Source organism: Eptatretus burgeri, chromosome 15 (genome assembly GCF_056783735.1).
Source record: "Eptatretus burgeri isolate ZD-2024b chromosome 15, Ebu_testis_v1, whole genome shotgun sequence".
NCBI lineage: Eukaryota > Metazoa > Chordata > Myxini > Myxiniformes > Myxinidae > Eptatretus > Eptatretus burgeri.
In genome coordinates, this window is record NC_140975.1 from 42,084,364 (window position 1) to 42,104,363 (window position 20,000).

General features: G+C 44.1%; 1 protein-coding gene across 10 annotated transcripts in view; it reads right to left on the reverse strand.

Annotated features, from left to right (window-relative positions):
* The window catches only part of TRRAP (transformation/transcription domain associated protein), a 242,696-nt gene that overhangs the window by 133,509 nt on the left and 89,187 nt on the right, over nt 1-20,000 (reverse strand). For all 10 annotated transcript variants that reach the window (XR_015051923.1, XM_085858090.1, XM_085858089.1 and 7 more), the window contains 5 exons: nt 2,229-2,307; nt 1,894-2,128; nt 1,362-1,707; nt 1,014-1,108; nt 455-649 (listed from right to left, as the gene is read on the reverse strand). Coding sequence is in view for 9 of the 10 variants with exons in the window: in XM_085858090.1 (XP_085714216.1) it covers nt 455-649; nt 1,014-1,108; nt 1,362-1,707; nt 1,894-2,128; nt 2,229-2,307 (950 nt within the window). In the remaining variant the exon portion in view is untranslated. The remainder of the gene's footprint in view (nt 1-454; nt 650-1,013; nt 1,109-1,361; nt 1,708-1,893; nt 2,129-2,228; nt 2,308-20,000) is intronic.

Below are 20,000 nucleotides of genomic sequence, written 5' to 3' on the forward strand. Positions count from 1 at the left end.
CTTGCCAAGCCAGCTGTTCCTTTAATTATCAACGGTTTTGGATGGAGTGCTTGCTTGAATCTTAAGCCATTTGGATTAAGGCCCGAGCCTAAATCTACTGTAATCTATATACCCCAGAGAGGATAATAACATGACCCTTCCCGTGCTCCCATAGGGAGTGAGTGAACTAGCTACTTTAATGATTAAAAAATTCTCGTATCCAGATCTGGATCCTGATCTTCATCAAAATCAAATCTATTCGTCTTTGTCACACACCCAACCTGTCCACCAAGCTCAGTCCGAATCCATCTCTCACTTTTTGAGATATCATGTGCACAGACAGACAGACAGACAGACAGAAGTGAAAAAATAACCTCCATCCACCTTTGGTGGCGGAGGCGACAAACAACCAAGTGGAAACAATGCAGTTACTCAAGCCGTAGTATCACAAGCCAGTTGTAAATGGACAAGAAACCTGAAGAGCGTAGTTCTTGGCAATGCGCTCCACCAAGTAGGGAACAGTGGTCTGAAAAATCTCCTTGAAAGTGAGAGGGTTCATCATCGTGAAGACCCCTGCGAAGTGCTCAAGGACCTCTTTCTCCTCCTTGATACGCACCGTCTGGCAGTTCGCTGCACGAAGGTAGGTCTGCCCATTCACACCCACCTGAACCTGTAGTGAGTGAAAAAAGATAAAATCAACATGGTCCTGCTTTGAAGAAAGCACAATGGCCTGCAGATCTGAAAATTAAAAATCATCATCATCATCAACTTCATTACGTCCAATGTTTACCATCAACCTCATCATCATCAATATTGTTTTACGGCCGTTTCTATGCTTGCATGTGAAAGCCGTTTCCACCATCAAATGTCACATGCCATTTGAATAAATTTACTTTGTATAGACAAAAAAATAATAATTTGAGCAAGGGTAACTATGTGCAAGCTGGATGTCTGAACACAAATCCATGCAGTATGACCAAATAGATTAACAAGTAATCAATATAAGAGGTACAGCAAAATATTTTCAAACATACCTGATATATGTCAAGAGCTTGCATAGCATACTTCACCAGTTTAATGAAGATTTGAGTCTCTTTTGGTTGAAACTGCTTGTGTACTGGTGTTGTATCTGTAAAGTCATGGAACACAGAATTAGTGAAGAAGAGAAAATACAAGGAGTACCAAGACAAAGATCCACCTGTAAACTGAAACATTACAATTTTTTACCCAACTCTTTACTTCACTATAATGATGCTAAAATCGTTTATCGTTTAATACCAGTCACCAATGATACCCAAGATCTAGTAAACAAGCAGACCTTTTTTTATCCATAAAATCATTCCACTAAGCAGACACAAACTGACTCGGTGCAAGGAACCCACCACCGGGGGACTTGCAGGAACCAATGCCCCAAGTGATGGTCTTGACTCCACAAACTAAAGTCTTCACGAGACCTCGACAATCAGCCACGCAAAAGCTCTGTTTGTCTCCAGATTCGGAAGTGGTGCGCTCAGTGCCATGTCCCACTACTCCTGGCAAAGCAGTGGATGATGGGCCTGGAGTTGTGAGAGCTGGAACAGCAGCTGTCGAGTTTGGAGTCGCGGTCGACGTTGTGGAAGGTGGCAACATCTCAGACGACTGTGAGGAGAGCTCAGCCTGGGGTTTGCACCGTTTAAATATAGCTGGCAACTGGTACTTGGCAATTGTGTGAAACTTCAGCACAAAAACCTGATAGCCGTAGTGTGACAGAGAGGAAGACAAAACAAGTAGTGAAGCACGGCAATCATGCAATAGACTCGTACACTTTTGCGTAACCATTTTTTGCAGCTGGGAATGACCCAAAGTCCCAGATCTCAATGATCAATTTAATATTTCCTTAATTTTTTATGATCCACCTGCAAAACAGAAAACTACCTCGAGCATTCTGAGCAGCAATTCACGCCCACTGCCACCCTCCTGCTCACTGCGAGCACGGATGCATTCTACGAGGTTCAGTAGTAGCTTGCACGACACTGTCTGGATGCTGCTGGGAAGAGTCTCATCATCGATGTTCCGAGCAAACAGGCGCACAGCTAGCGCCAGCTCTGACAATGGCAGATGTTGGCGCACATGGTGCACAAGATCTGCTAAAGTGCTATAAGCCAATGGTCTGCAAGAAGAGTTTTATAGGGCGACCTTGAGTGGTTAAAGCACACGGTAGTCAACAGTGGTCAACAAAGACTTGCTCTGTGTATGTCCAACATCCTTACCGGAGTGTTTCTCTTACAGTGTATCCCGAACCAATCAAGATGGACTCATCAAAAAGCTTGTCCATCTGTGGAATGAACTCTAGGAGTTTCAAGACAGTGAAAAATAAAAATTGGAAATATTAGGGTGTATAAACTTTTGTACTATTAATGTTGAATATATTGACATCATGCAGAAGTATTCATGTTGGATTGTGGCAAATAGGGAACTTTCAAAATGATTTTTTTGACTGCATGAAAAGAGATTACAGGGAGGGACATAGGATTGGTGAGGGGAACATCAGAGGGAGATGGAATGTTAGAGTCATCCAGTGTGGAGTTAGAGGAGAAAAGAGAACCAACAAGAGTTGCTTTATCGGTCGGAGAGACAGTGATAGAATCATCGGAACGGAAAAGTGAAGGAAAGGTGGCGCGACAGAAGTTATTGGAGATATTTTTAGCTAAGGAACAGTAAGATTGATTAGTGAAAGAAAATGAGAGGTTGTCACATTTCTTTTGAACTAGTGCGTGCCCGTATGTGCAAAAAAAAAAAAAACTTTCAAACCACATGCCAGAAACAACCACACAGGCTGTTCCTTCGCTCTTACATGCCCGTACGTGCGTGGCTGAACGTGCAAAAAAAAAACTTTCAAACCGCGTGCCAGAAACAACAAACATACAAGCCGTTCCTTCGCTCTCGCGTGGCCGTAGGTGCAAAAAAAAACTTTCAAACCGCGTGCCAGAAACAACAACCACACAGGCCGTTCATTCGCTCTCACGTGCCCATACGTGCGTGGCTGTACATGCAAAAAAAAAAAATACTTTCAAACAACCACACAGGCCGCTCCTTCACTCTCGAAAACGACGACTGGATTGGGGCATTGTGTTTATCTATAAATGCGCATAAGAAATCGAGAAATTATTAGAATACAGTCAGTCATCACTATCCGGAAGTCCGTACGTTGTAACACGTAATTGGGAACGCGCTGGGTGCAAAACGCCAAGCAACGTGTCCTGTCATTGGTAACTGAGGATCTCTTCCCCAACGGCCACACCAACGCAGCAACGTGTCCTGTCATTGGTAACTAAATGGCGCCTAGCGCCCTTTCCCCATCGGCCACGCCTACGCAGCAACGTGTCCTGTCATTGGTTTGGTAAATAAATGGCCTTAACTTGGGAACCACTTGTCCGATTAATATCAAACCTTGAAAAGGCACATACTCAGGTCCCCAGCAATATACCTGGCAAGTTTCAATTAGATCGGACCAGTGGTTGGCGAGAAACAGCGGACACACACACACACACACACACACACACACACACACACACACCTGGAATTTATAGAAAGATAAAGGAATGCTTTGCTTCACGAATAACATGCTTGCAATGATTTCTGGCAGATATGAAAGCTGAAAGAAAGAAAGTCAGAGGAAGAAGAGTTTTTCCATGTCCGATATGCGGCATCCCTTGCACGAATGGCCACAGAGCAGGAATTATTTAACCAAGAATTGGTCGGAGAGATCGATTTGAAAGAGAAGGGGATACAAGCCTCCATTCCTGCAACAATAACCTCAGCTATACGTTCAGCAGAGATAGAAGCATCACCCAAGGAGAGGCAGTAGTCTCTCCAGGAAAAGTCAGAAAAGAAGTTTCGTAATCCAGTCCAGTCAGCATTATTGAAATGCCAATACTGGCATTTCGTCGGAGCAGTCAGATGAGAGGAAGTAGTGGTAAGTAAAGTGATGTCCACAAGATTGTTGTCAGTGTGGTATCCGAGGCGCAGCGGAACATGGAGAGCGAGAGCGTAGCAGTAACTCCGCTTTATTGCCCTTCCGGATGTACATCACCGCCACCCCTAGCGGCCGAGTCATGATACACGAAAACCAAATCACGTGATACAGCACAGTCAGAAGAACCAATTGGAGGTGAAATTGTGGAGTTGTTATGCAACAGATTAGAGGTGAAGAATAAATCCAAAGTATTGGTAGTGTGGTCGTGACGATCTGGGTTATGGGTAGGGTGGGTGATAATTTGTTTCAAATCATTAAGAATGGAAAATTTAAGAGCTTCAACTCCCCCAATATCCGTGTAGGAAGATTTCAGCCATTTCCTGTGGTGTACATTGAAGTTTCCGAGATAGAGAAATTCTGCTCGAGGGTGTTCGAATGTCATGGCCTCATGGCAAGAGTTAAGATAGTCAAAGAAAGCTAAAAAGTTTGTAGAATTTGGAGAGCAGTAAGTGAACCAAAGAAAGATAGTCAAGGTCAGGAGACAAATGTTAAGCCAGATGATATCAATGTTTGGAGATTCAAGGTCCACAAGGCGTACAGCAGGCGTGTTGATGTTGGAGTAGACACAGACTCCTCCTTTGAAGCGGAATCGTGAGTGAAGGTTGTAATTTGAAATGTTATAAGAATTAACAATGCCATGCGATAATTGGGTCTGTGAGAGAAGCAAGATATTAGGAGAGGATAAGAGGATAAGAAGAGAGGATAAAAATAAGAGCCCACTCCAAAAAAAATTTAAATCAGCATCTCTACATGTATGGCAGTCATTCCATTCCAATGTCTGTTGAATTCCAACACAGGCACACCTCATTCTACTTAGTGAGGTACTGATTAGGTGATCACCCGAACTGAATCTTATTTAACAAGGAAAAGTATAAAAACCACTGCTGTGGTCATCACTATCTTCTTGCAATAGGACCAGCTGGGTGGCAAAAACAGTGCTAGTAGTACCTCAACAGTAATTGGAATCAAAAAAAATAACTATTGACCATGCCAAATGAGTTGAAAAGAAAAGTTTTGAGTGAGGAAAAGAAGGGTTTAATTATGGCTTTACTGGCAGGGGGACGCAGTGAGCGTCACGTTGCTTCCATCCTTAAAATTTCAAAGACGGCGGTTCATAAGAACAAGGTCAAGCAGCAGACATTGGGGACAATAAAGCTGCAGACTGGCAGAGGGCGAAAACGACTTTCCACTGACCGGGATGACCGCCTACTCATGCGAATGTCACTCAACAACAGTTGGATGACATCAAGTGACCTACAAAAAGAATGGAAAACGGCAGCTGGGGTGAAGTGCACGGCGAGGACGGTTCGAAACAGGCTCCTTGGGTCAGGGCTGAAGTTGTGCAAAGCTAGAAAAAAAGCCCTTCATCAATGAGAAGCAAAGAAGAGCCAGGCTGTTTGCAAAAGACCATAAGGATTGGACCGTAGAGGACTGGAGTAAGGTCATCTTCTCTGAAGAGTCCAATTTTCAGCTTTGCCCAACACCTGGTCTAATGGTTAGACGGAGACCTGGAGAGGTCTACAAGCAACAGTGTCTCACACCCACTGTTAAATTTGGTGGAGAATCCGGTGATGATCTGGGGGTGCTTCAGCAAGGCTGGAATCGGGCAGATTTGTCTTTGTGAAGGACTCGTGAATCAAGCCACGTACAAGGTTGTCCTGGAAGAACACTTGCTTCCTTCTGCTCTGACAATGTTCCCCAACTCTGAGGATTGGTTTTTCCAGCAGGACAATGCTTCATGCCACACAGCCAGGTCAATCAAGTTGTGGATGGAGGACCATCAGATCAAGACCCTGTCATGGCCAGCCCAATCTCCAAACCTGAACCACATTGAAAACCTCTGGAATGTGATGAAGAGGAAGATGGATGGTCACAAGCCATCAAACAAAGCCGAGCTGCTTGGATTTTTGCGCCAGGAGTGGCATAAAGTCATCCAACAGCAATGTGAAAGACTGGTGAAGAGCATGCCAAGACGCATGAAAGCTGTTATTGAAAATCAGGGTTATTCCACAAAATATTGATTTCTGAACTCTTCCTAAGTTAAAACATTAGTATTGTGTTGTTTAAAAATGAATATGAAATTGTTTTGTTTGTATTATTTGAGGTCTGAAAATACTGAATCTTTGTTGTTATTTTGACCAGTTGTCATTTTCTGCAAATAAATGCTCTAAATGACAATATTTTTATTCGGAATTTGGGAGAAATGTTGTCAGTGGTTTACAGAATAAAACAAAAATGTTCATTTTACTCAAACACATACCAATAAATAGTAAAACCAGAAAAACTGATAATTTTGCAGTGGTCTCAATTTTTTCCAGAGCTGTATATATATATATATATATATATATATATATATATATATATATATATATATATATATATATATATATATATATATATATATATATATATATATATATATATATATATATATATATATATATATATATATATACATATATACATACACACACAGGGTGTCCCAAAAAAAAAATGGACTCACTTCAAATGATAATAAATGCATTGTTTATTGACTTAAAACACAAGATTAATGGTTAAATGTGTAAATGGATTAATGCATGTTTACAAATGTTCAAACTGATGACCATCACGTTCCAAACACAGCCGATAACGCGGACTAATGGATTCAACAGCGTTACGAATCATTTCATTTGGAACTGCAAGACATTATCTTTCAATTTCCTCTTTCAGCTCATCGACTGTTGCTGGTTTTGAGCCGTAAACCTCATCTTGGAGATATCCCCATTAAAAGAAGTCCATTGGAGTGAGGTCTGGGGAACGCGCAGGGAATTCAACACGACCTCTTCGCCCAATCCATCGGTTCGGAAAAGTTGCTTCGAGATAGGCCCTTACATCACGGTGGTAATGGGGAGGTGCTCCATCTTGCTGAAAGTAAATCTCTTCGTCACCAAATATCTCTTCGACACGTGGACCGACGGATTCCTGCAGCAATTTATATATATACATATACATATTTATATATATATACATATACATATTTATATATATACATATACATATATATATATATATATATATATATATATATATATACATACATATACATACATATATATATATATATATATACATATACATATACATATACATATACATATATATATACATATATATGTATATATACATATACATACATATATATATATATATATATATATATATATACATATATATATATATATATATATATATATACATATACATACATATATATATATACATATACATACATATATATATATATACATATACATACATATATATATATATATATATATATATATATATATATATATATATATATATATATATATACACATACATATTTATATATACATACATACATATTTATATATATACATATACATATTTATATATATATACATATACATATTTATATATATACATATACATATATATATATATATATATATATATATATATATATATATAGATATATATATATATATTATGGTTCCCGGCGTTCGGCGTGCGGACAGCCGCTTTTAGCCGAATCGCGGCCATACGCCCACCGGATGGGCAATCCAATCGCAGCCTTCCGGATGAAATGCCGGAACCCAGCTACGGGTGTGTTTTTAATCACACCATAGACCTGCCAACTCTCCTGTCCACGCACTACAGGGTCAATCACCGAATTGGCGATATACCTAATTACTTGCACAGACAGGAATGCCGGGGATCTATACCTCGGCGGAGGCCGGTACAAAACGAGCCACTTACGCACAGATCGTTTTGAATGCGATTGCCGAGCGGTGGTTTATCGCCCGACCTCGCTGGACCCGATCACTTTATCGGCTATTAAAAAGCCTGCCAATATTCCGTATGCAGCGATGGCAACTCAAATGGTGAAAAAGACGCACAAACAGGTACATTGAGACAGGCACATTTATTTATACACGCGACGCAAGCAATGAAGCAATATTCAAACAGTATGCAATGGGGGAATGGGGGTAGGGGACAGGAGGACCAAAGACCTACAGCCGTTCTCTATTATTATCTACAGTCACTTAAGCAGGTTTACTTAAGGACACGGCGCCACAGACACACATACAAAAGCCCAAAAGAACATAAAGAAAGGAAGGAAAAATGTGACCGGGTGGTGGATCCTCGAGCTCGAGTCCTCCTCGATCCGACCCAGATAGGCGACTCGCACACGATCCTGAGTGACTCCGCCACGACCACCGACCCCCTCAAAGTGCCTTCGATCCAGAGAGCCCAGAGCGATCCAGCGAGCACGATCCAGCAAGCGAGCCTCGAGCCTTAGCGTCCGCACACACACACGCCTCAGACCTTCTCTTCTAGTAGGGGTGCCAGAGCCCAGAAAATTGGAGAGGAGTAGTCATGAAAGAACATACTTTTGTCCTAGATGTTTTTTGGTAGATTGGACCTTGGCGCACATGAATGGGGTGGCCTGCCCGGCCAACTCTCTTGCAAAAGTGCTCATCTGGCTCGATTTATTATGTGTCACCATGACGAAATTCGGCCCAAAATCAGGGGTAGGGGAAATGGAATTCATTATTTGAATATGTTCCTATTGTTGTTTACCAACATTTTAGGTATCAGAAGAAAGGGTTTGGGCTGGGCTACAATATGGTCAGAGAAACATTGTGATGGGGTCACTGAGTGCAGGTTGGGGGGTCAAAAGGTCACGCTCGGAAGGGTCAGGTGAAAATCTAGGGGCCGTGGGTATAAATGGAACTGCTGTACCCAAACCAATAAATATAAATGAATGACACAAACACAAATTTAAGAGTACGATATAGCAAAGTTTTTGATAATTAAGCCTTGTTAGGTGGATACAGAGAATTTGAGAATTAACCCCTTTATGTCTATGAGCATTATCGCAAAAATGGCAAAAGTCGGCTTTTTCTCATAAAAGTTATTATTCGCTAATTACTTGACCAAAACATGACGAGACATTGTCACAAGGTATAAATTGACCAATTTCAACCTATTTACCCCTTTAGTTGCATATATTAACCCCTTCTGGATGTTTCATATTAACCCTTTGGGTACGTTTACTAGTTTCTACCTCCTTGCTTTAGAGTAATGAAAAAATTCAACCCAAGCCCTTGGCAGTGCATAACACTGAAAGCTGTTTAGACATGGGGTTTAATAGACTTATGAACCACCAGCTTGTGAACTAGCTATTTTAGCTACGACGTCTGAGCTGTCCACCCTACAAATGCCAATCAGGTACACTCGTTCACATTATCAGTATTTTATGTAAAATTAAACACATTTTCAGTATTATTTTCAATATTGGTATACACCATTGTACACCTTTCCCAACCAGTACTCAGACAATTATTGAAAGAATGGGATACCATTTATAGTAACACTAATTCAATCACTTTTGGCTAAAATCAGTAAACATACTGATGAGAGTACATGTATAATGTATTAATTAGGTTGACTGATCAGCTGATGTCGATGATGATGACTGATGATGAATCATGGATCTAGAGCAATATGTTCATGTTCATAGAATATCTTCATTCTTCTCTTCCATAAGCGTGCACATCAGTGGATCCCCACAGCAGTTACAAGCCATGGTGCACGATACTTTTGTCTTTCGGCAAGGGCAATGTGATCTGCATTTGTCTTTGCGGCATTTGCATCTTGTTAAGAGAAGGCCTGGTTTGGATGGCTTTCCAAATCTATTGAGTAGGGTAACAGTATCCTTGCTCCATGTCTGTTTCATAATGTGCAGGGCAGTGCCAGTATAGTAGACATACCCACAATGACATCCTGACCAATGTTCAAAACCTGTTCGTGTTGTTTCTGACTCAGTGGAACACAACCGTCAGGTCCGACATCAAAGGGTACATCATGAAGCATCCATGACAAGTGATTGTACAAGTCCATAGGAACAAGTTTTTTGGCTGCTTGGTAAGATATATCCAGATCAAGGTTTACTGCATCATCTGCCTCATCCTGGGGCCTGATTTCCTTCACCCGTGATAAATGATTCTCGCTGGAATTGAACATGAGCATCTCTTCCTCTGTCACCATTTTTCTCATCAGGCTCATCATCTTCTTCATCAAGATATTCCCATTCTTCAAGCCTGCCTTTGAGCTGTTTCACTTCACACAAAACAGTTGACAGGGATAAACTAGAAGAACACATCAACCGTGAGGTACCCACCAGGGGAACAATGATGATCTTGTCCCCAAAATAGTTTTCTAATTGCCTTACCAGTTGGTTTGAACTATACTGTATTGCATGATTAACCTGTCTGTCCGACAACCCTTGCCTGACCACGTCACGCAATTGAGAAACAAAGAATACAGTATTCTCATTCAACAATTTGCCTTCAACTTTTGACACAGTTTCTTTAAATGCACGTTCATACTCATCAACTCTCTGCTCAGAATCAATTGGCTAATCTTGCTCAGTACTGCTAGGCCTACTTTTCAACAAATATAATGTCAAGCATGATTTATGATAGCGAAAGTCATTGGCAATTAAGTCTGTACAACGTTCACCATGTCCCTGTATCATGTGAAGCATCGCAAAGTCATCCAACTCTTTTGCCTTTCTCAATATGGTGTCCTCCCGGTCTTTTGTTGCGAGAAGGATCAGTTTGCACTCGCCCTTTCTATCCCTCTCCTTTCCACAGACGAAACATACCTTTGTGAATTCCCGTGTTGAAGATGAAGATCTGGTGACATGAGGTGCACATTGATTTTTGTCCTCAAGTTCATTATTTCATGTCTTGGCACGTTTTTTTTTGATCCACCGATTTCTTGTTCGTGTACGTATTGCGGCATCTTCGGTGGTATTTCGGCTGTTTCTCAAGAAATGTATCTCTGCAAATGACATCATCTCGGAGACGGTCAGCAATGTCATCATTGCGATGCGTCACTGCATACAACAGTGTGGCATATCCATTGTCAGTTACTTGCTGCAAAGAGTCCGTAATCGTCTTCTGACATATTATGCAGAAACCAAAGTCAGTTTTGGGAATTGATGGACTCTTCCTTTTTTTCCCCAACTGCAGCTCAGCGAGTTCTGCCATTGGTAGACTTTGAATGATCTAACTTGAGGCTGAAAGGCAAAGTGCAATGTGTCACATTTTGGTGAATTCCAATGGGTGTATAGAATATCAAGATTATAATCATAGCAAGTTAGACTTACATTTCAGCAGACAACATTACGAGGGGGGGGGGGGGGGAGGTCAACAATTCAAAGTTTTATTCCATTATACCCATTTATTTACACAGCATGATAACATATATAGGCCTACTACTAGTAACATAACAATGATGTTACAATTAACATCAGACATTGCAAGAGTAGACATTTTTTAAGATAAACAATGAACTGAATGCCTCTGTCCTAATGAGCTTCTGTAGATTTCATGAAAAAACACATGATTCATGAAGCCCAAATGTAGTCTACAATTAGCACAGCAAATCTATGATTACATGACTTCAATTTCTACCTTACATTTCTAGGCCAGCTGCATAATCTCCTTACATGCCTTAGGCCTACATGATCAGAGTTTGCAAGGCCCTTGGGTGTTTGGTTATCTTGGATTCAAGTTCAAAGTAAGAGATGACATGCTTGAAGGCCCAACATCCCTAATCTGTGCATCAAACTGAAGATTCTGATCATCGAACTCAAGATTCATGGTGTTTGTATTGTTAAACTAATTACCTTAAACTTCCTCTATTATTATGTATCATCAGTTCAATATCATTTTGATGATGTTATTGGATATGATGGATTAAAATCCTTCTGAATTTTCCTGTTGCATGGCTGAAGGCCATGAGGAGATCAATTTTACACCTTCAATTAATGAAGAGCTCTTTGTTTTAAAAAGTATGGTGTCTCATTGGGACAGCAAATTCTCACTTGGGTTAAAATGATATTGTATGCATAAAACTTACCTTTAGCCAAAGTAAATGGTAAAATAGTGTTGTGGTTACCAAATTCGCAAACCACCATTCAGGTCCCTTAGGTGAGGTATCTCGGTAAGTACATGTGTAGTTAGGCCCAAACCCGTTGTCTAGTGGGAATACATGTCATTTATGCGTGCTGCGACTCTTCAGGATAGCCGTTTTTCTTTTACTATCTTTAATTTGGACCAACCGCCATTGTTACCACCACAACCACAACATCAACCACCAACCACAACGCCGCTTCACCACAACCGCCACGACCTTCACGTCACACCTCGCAACCGTCGCATCGCCACCGTTCTTGCGCCGCCTGTGGGTACCGGTGTTGGACTCGTGCAGGGCGCGCGCCGAACAGCGTGTACAAAATCACGGATTTTGTGCTTCAAAAACGGATCAAAAACGACACACGCCCACTTTTTGCCGTCCAATCGGTGAGCGAGGGGCGATTTGGCCCCGCCTCCAGGGCGTTGGAGGGCGATCGATATATGCAAATTTATGGATCAAAAAGCATTCACGCCCACTTTTTCTCGGGCCAATGGGGAGCGAGGTGAAAGGTCGAAGGGAGGGGGTCAAAGGCGAAGCCACGGGGCTTATATAAGCGACCGTGTTCGTCAGAAAGGACAGAACAGAGAGTTAAGACTTCGCGGGCGGTGGAGTTGGGAAGAAGGAGCAAAAAGGAGCTGGTCGTCGTCGTGTGCGTTGGAGTCGGAGCGGAGGGGACGGAGCTGTGGAGAGGTGGCGAGGGCAGACGAGGGGGTGCTCGCGTCGTGCAGGGAGCTGCACCCCAGGGAGGCCGACAGCGCGACCTGGCCGAGATGGAGACGCTCGTCGCGGGACAATAAAAATCCTCTATACCCCGAGCATCAGCAACCCCCTCCTGTTTCCCCCCGCGCTGAGATAGTGCGACCAAGGGGGCCCCTTTCCCACCCCCTACCAGACACTGCCCGCGAGGCCCGCGGAGTTGAGGCACCATCGCCGCTCCGCGTCTCATCACCAGACGGGTAGGCCCGACCCGGTCTCGGCCTCAGGCCCGCCTCATCCTTGAGGGTATTCTTTCCTTGGTTTTGGGTATGTGTTGTTGGCGCCGTCTGTGAAGTAAAATTGTATAAGGGTTGCCGTGTGCTCGTGTAATCGGTATTAGATCTGCATTGTCGCATTTGCTTTTTGTGTAAAAATTGCATTGTGTTTTTCTTTTCTGTGTGCTTTTGGTGGAATTGAATATGTGTGCTTTCCGTTCATCGCGAATAAATGTGCTTTGTGTTGAACTGTTTCCCGCTTCGCTTCGTCATTTCCTTCATTGAATCCTCATCTTGCTTCACGTAAAGGGTTGGTAGTGGGCTGAATACGCCCGATAATTAATCGAACCGTCGAGGTCGACGAATAACACCGCTCGGTTATCCCGATAGTACGGAACGGGTCGCTTAAGTGGCCCGTGTCCGAAGTCGACCTGCGGCGAGGTGCGATCGCCCGGTCTACCCTCCGCGTGGGTACTTAGGTAGGTCGAATTTGGCGAGCAACCCTATCCCACGCGGGGGCTGATTGGCTCGATCGCGGTGAGACCGAAAGGTCCACCCGTGACTGGTTCCCGGCGTTAGTCCGAGAGGGTCACGACTGGATTGTCCGTCCGGTGGGCGACGTGCCGCGATTCGAGTTACGTGGCCGTCAGCACGCCGGCGGGCGCGAATCCGCAACAATAGGTTGAAATTGATCAATTGATACCTTCTGACAATGTCTAGTCATGTCTTGGTCAAGTAATTAGCGAATAATAACCTTTATGAGAAAAAGCCGACCTTTGCCATTTTAGCGATTCTGCTCATCTATCTATAATTCCAGCAATCTGTGTGTGTCTGTGTCTGTGTCTGTGTCTGTGTCTGTGTCTGTGTGTGTTTCTGTGTGTGTGTCTGTGTCTGTGTGTGTGTCTGTGTGTGTGTCTGTGTGTGTGTCTGTCTGTGTGTGTGTCTGTGTGTGTCTGTCTGTCTGTGTGTGTGTCTGTGTGTGTCTGTCTGTGTGTGTGTCTGTCTGTGTGTGTCTGTCTGTGTGTCTGTGTCTGTCTGTGTGTCTGTCTGTGTGTCTGTCTCTCTGGCTGTGTCTGTCTGTGTCTCTCTGTCTGTGTCTGTCTGTCTGTCTGTCTCTCTGTCTGTGTCTGTCTGTGTCTCTCTGTCTGTGTCTGTCTGTCTGTCTGTGTCTCTCTGTCTGTGTCTGTCTGTCTGTCTGTGTCTCTCTGTCTGTGTCTGTCTGTGTCTCTCTGTCTGTGTCTGTCTGTGTCTGTCTGTGTCTCTCTGTCTGTCTGTCTGTCTGTGTCTGTCTGTGTCTGTCTGTCTGTGTCTGTCTGTCTGTCTGTCTGTGTCTGTCTGTCTGTGTCTGTCTGTCTGTGTCTGTCTGTCTGTGTCTGTCTGTCTGTGTCTGTCTGTCTGTGTCTGTCTGTCTGTGTCTGTCTGTCTGTCTGTCTGTGTCTGTCTGTCTGTCTGTGTCTGTCTGTCTGTCTGTCTGTCTGTCTGTCTGTCTGTCTGTCCGTCTGTGTCCGTCTGTCTGTGTCCGTCTGTGCCCGTGTGTGTGTGTTAGGTGTGTGTGTGTGTTAGGTGTGTGTGTGTGTCAGGTGTGTGTGTGTCAGGTGTGTGTGTGTCAGGTGTGTGTGTGTCAGGTGTGTGTGTGTCAGGTGTGTGTGTGTCAGGTGTGTGTGTGTCAGGTGTGTGTGTGTCAGGTGTCTGTGTGTCAGGTGTGTGTGTGTCAGGTGTCTGTGTGTCAGGTGTCTGTGTGTCAGGAGTCTGTGTGTCAGGTGTCTGTGTGTCAGGTGTCTGTGTGTCAGGTGTCTGTGTGTCAGGTGTCTGTGTGTCAGGTGTCTGTGTGTCAGGTGTCTGTGTCTGTGGTGTGTCTGTGTCTGTGGTGTGTCTGTGGAGTGTCTGTGGTGTGTCTGTGGTGTGTCTGTGGTGTGTCTGTGTTGTGTCTGTGGTGTGTCTGTGTCTGTGTGTGTGTGTGTGTGGGTGTGTGTGTGTGTGTGGGTGTGTGTGTGTGTGTGTGTGTGTGTGTGTGTGTGTGTGTGTGTGTGTGTGTGTCTGTGACCGTCGTTTCTCGACAACCACTGGTCCGCTCTAATTGAAACTCGCCAGATATATTGCTGGGGACCCGAGGATGTGCCTTTTCAAGGTTTGATATTAATCGGACAAGTGCTTCCCAAATTATGGCCATTTATTTACCAACCAATGACAAGACATGTTGTTGCGTGGGCGTGGCCGATGGGGAACGGAAGCTCAGCCACGTTCCCCATTACAGGTTACAACGTATGGGCTTCCGGATAATGATGTCTTCGTGTATTCTAATAATTTCTCGATTTCTTATGCGCATTTGTTCGACATTATGAGCAAACACAATGGCCCAAGTTATGATCGTTTTCATATTAGACGGTGCATAACATCAGAGTGCTGGTATGCTCCGAACCAGGAAGTAAATTTTTTTTCTCTCTCTTCTCTTCTCTTTTTGTTTTTCCTTGCCACGACATTGCGAAAAGGTAAAATACGTTGGCGCTCATTGAATAATTGGGTATTAAAACTAAATTGCGAATAATCGTAACTGCAAATAATATGCGAATTTCCGGGCCACGCACGTCCGGGCACGCGAGATCGAAGAAACGGCCTGTGTGGTTGTTGTTTGTTGCTCGCGGTTTGAATATTTATTTATATATAAACATTTTTTTTTTTTACGGGCACGTACTAGTGGACATAAAGGGGTTAATTCTGAAATTCTCTGTATCCACCTAACATGGCTTGATTATCAAAAAAAAAACTTTGTTATATAGTACTCTTAAATTTGTGTGTCATTCATTTATATTTATTGGTTTGGGTGCAGCAGTTCCATTCATACCTACGGCCCCTAGATTTTCACCTGACCTTTTGACCCCTCAACCTGCACTCAGTGACCCCATCAAAATGTTTCTCCTACCAAATTGTAGCCCAGCCCAAACACTTTCTTCTGATACCTAAAATGTTGGTAAACAACAATAGGAACATGTTCAAATAATGAATTCCATTTCCCCTACCCCTAATTTTTGGGCCGAATTTCGTCATGGTGACACATGATAAATCGAGCCAGATGAGCACTTTCGCAAGAGAGTTGGCCGAGCAGGCCACCCCAGTCATGTGCGCCAAGGTCCAATTTACCAAAAAACATCTAGGACAAAAGTATGTTCTTTCATGACCACCTCAATCTCTTTTTAAGCACATTTCTGCACCTTGGCACCCCTACTATTCAGCGCTCGCGTCTCTGCCACCTCCAGAGACTCTCTTACAACGGCGCCAAGAGCGACCACTGCCGCGACTACGGTCCCGACTTCAGCGCTCGCGTTCCACCTCTTTTATCACCAAGCCCCGCCCCTTTTCAACTCCCGCCCCTCCTTCCAGCACGCGCGGGAAACTTCCAGAAGGAAGCGTTTTCCCGCCAAATCGGGGACGCTCGCACTGTTGCCTGCTTCATTGCTCTGGTTTTTCTCCTTGTCCCTCGCAGGGTGAAATCCACCGCATTCGTCAGCGGAGATGCCATTCGTTGGTGGGGAGGGGGACGGGGATCGCCTGCTTTCCCTCGACGAAGGCCAGGTTTCTGGCAACCATGTGCTGAGGTGGAAACGCGGTGGTGGTTGTGGTTATGGTGGCGTGGTTGAGGTGGCATGGCTGGCGTTTTGTGGTGGTAGTAATGGTGGTGTGGTTGGCATTGTGGTCAATGTGGTTGTTGTAATGGTGGCGTGGTTGTTGTGGTTGGCCCAAAATAAAGACAGCAAAAGAAAAACACTATCTCAAAGATCACAGCCCTGATCACACGAATAATTCCCTACAGACCTCGGTGGGGAAATCTATCTGAACAGACTTATCGACATAACTGATCTCTGGGATACCTTTATGGTGTTCTGTGAATTTCAACCGTAACAATATATATATATATATATATATATATATATATATATATATATATATATATATCAACAGTAATCCCCCAGTTTCTCGCGGGGGTTACGTTCCAAACCTCCCCGTGCTAAGTGAAAACCCGTGATGAATGGACGCCTCCCCCAAAAAATTTACTCGTCTGGTCTGGTCGGTTTGGGAATGATTGGGTTTGAGGTGCCTGAGATCGACTCGTCTGGTCTGGTAGGTTTTGAGGTGCTGGGTATGAGCAGTGCTCGTCCAACGGCGGCAAACCTTTTTCCTGCCCGAAGCATATATCGAGCACCTTTACCTTAACCTTCTCCTGGAGCGTCCCAGGACCTTCCTCTGGCGCTTCGGTTCCTTGCCAGAAGCTTTAGAAGGTGCAGGGCGTGTGGGCGGCATCGTGGGGCTTGGAGAAAAAACGTAGAAAATATACGAAGTTCACAAGCGAAACTTTGTCTCGTTCGTTGTGTGACTGGTCGAGCACCACGCGTTATAATTTATTGCTTAAATAATTTATATTTTATATATTATTACCGCGATGTACCGGGGGAATCCGCAGAAAAAATTAGTTACGTTCCAAGGGAAAACCCGCGATGAACCGGGGACGCGATAGGTGAACCGCGATGAAGCGGGGGTTGACTGTATATATACGCACGCATGCACGCACACACGCACACACACACATTGTTACAAATCTGGCAGCCATTTGCACACAACAGCCAGAGTCCCCACAGTTCAGTTATTTCGATAAGTATGTGTTTATAGTTCGGGTCCCGTCCCCATGTCTAAAGGGAATTACATATGTGTGCTGCGAAGCTTCTTTCTACAGGGTACCCCACAGAAAACCAGGAAATTTGAGATTGAGATTTATTTTGCCGTATTTTGCACTACATCTAACGTTTGTTTTTGTTTTGTTTGAAAATAAAGTGTCTCTTTGTTTTACACTACATCCAAATTTGCTTTTGTTTTGTTTGAAAATAAAGTGTATCTTTGTTTTACACTACATCTAAGTTTGCTTTTGTTTTGTTTGAAATAAACTACCAAATTTCTTGGTTTTCTGTGGGGCACCCTGTAGTTAGATTTTTGCAATACCCAACGCCAACAAGTCAATCCTTCACTTCTTCGCACCATCGACGCCATTGCCCACGTACGTTCGACCATGGACGTGGGCAGAGGTTTCCTCACCTCAGAACACCGACTCCACCCCAGAAAGGCAGTGTTTTCCCCCTGTCCAATCAGAGGGGGACAGATATCACCCCACGAAACCCTCTCCAATCAGGGCAAAGATTATCTCAGAGGACCAGTCACCCCACCCCGTCCGGGGGAGGGATAAGAATCGCTGGGCTCTCCTGAGTGTTCGCTGGAGTTGGGTTGGAATTGTCAGAGGAGAAAGTGGTCGCCATTGCTCTTGGTGTGCGTCGTTGGTGGTCGTCGCTGCCGCGTCTCAAGCTGGTCCTCTGACTATTCCACAGCCATCGACTTCCATCTCTCCTTTTGTCGAGCAATAACCCAGAGTCCGAGCCGCGAATCTCCGCTGGCCCTCTGTGAGGAGCGACCCCGGCCCCCACCTGGACCCCGCTATACCGTGTCTGGGCTCGCCGACGACCCCGAGTTTCACACCTGCAGTCGCGGGCCAAACCGGACGAGGCAGCCAGGTACCGACCAAACTCTGATCTCCAGCCTGTCTATCCCCTTGGCTGCGAGGGTCGAAATAAAAACAATCCGGGTCCATTTTCTTTTGGTGTGTGTGTGTGTCCGTGGTGGCGCCGTCCTACAAGTATAAATTTTATAAGTGTTGATTGCTCATTGTACATTTACCAGCATATTCATGATTAAATCTTGCTCTGTGTCTCCATCCCAATTATAAATAAACCCCTGTTAAATGTACCAGCTCGTTGCCTATCGTTTCTGCCATTGACCCAGCATGGTGCGGGCTTGAGAAATAGTGAGGCCGTTTGTGCTGTAAGTTGTTATTTGGACCGACGCGGCTTTGGTAACTCCTGCTCGGTTACGCCGGATCAGAGTCGGTAACAGCAACTCGGTTCGGACAAAACCGGCCGAGGGTGTGGCTTCCCCGGTAGTTAGATGGCGTGAGTACTTAGGTAAATTGGAATAGACAAGTGGACCCTACCTCATGCCGTCGAAATATTGGCGACCACGGTCCTTTAAGCAACCCCTCGACTCCAGAGTTATTCGGGGTGACGACCTTCCAATTCCGGTGTTCGGTAGGAGATGGCCCCACTGCTCCATCTCGCGGTCGTCATCGCCACCACAACAATATATATACATACACACACACACACACACACACATATATATATATATATATATATATATATATATATATATATATATATATATATATATATATATATATATATATATATCCATCCATCCATTGGGACCATACTCTGTGCAGAGCGTTGGTGCTGCTTAAGCAGTCTCCTTGGCTATCGGGAACAATCCTGGACGGGTCGTCACTCTGACACAGTATACCAGCATGCTGGCACTCATTTTGCCGACCTCGGAAGGAGGACAGGTCGAGTTAACCCCACCTGGTATTAATTCAACAGCTGAGTGGGGTTTGAACTCAGGACCCTTGGATCCCAAGCCACCACCCATACCATTGAGCCAACACCAGATGTGTGTGTGTGTGTATGTATATATATATATATATATATATATATATATATATATATATATATATATATGCATATATATATATATATATATATGCATCCTCACTTAACGACCTACCTGTTTAACGACCGCCTGGACTTACGACCAGCTCTCCTACCAGTCGGTATTGTATGCTGTACGAGAACTTTGGTTGTGGAAACGGCAATGCAGCGTCTCAGCGTCAAGCATCTCATCTCGCATCACCCTTTCTCAGTCTCAGTCTTGTTCCCACAGTCGGTCAGTATTCACTACACAAGCGTTCGCAATCTACAAGACTACATATTTTGTCTATTGGGTGGTCGCTAGAGTACCCTTATTGTCGGGTTTTCCGTGTGTGTGTGCGTGTGCGTGTGCGTGTGCGTGTGCGTGTGCGTGTGCGTGTGCGTGTGCGTGTGTGTGTGACGCAAGGCTCCACAGCACAAACCAGCAGACCGATTTCGATG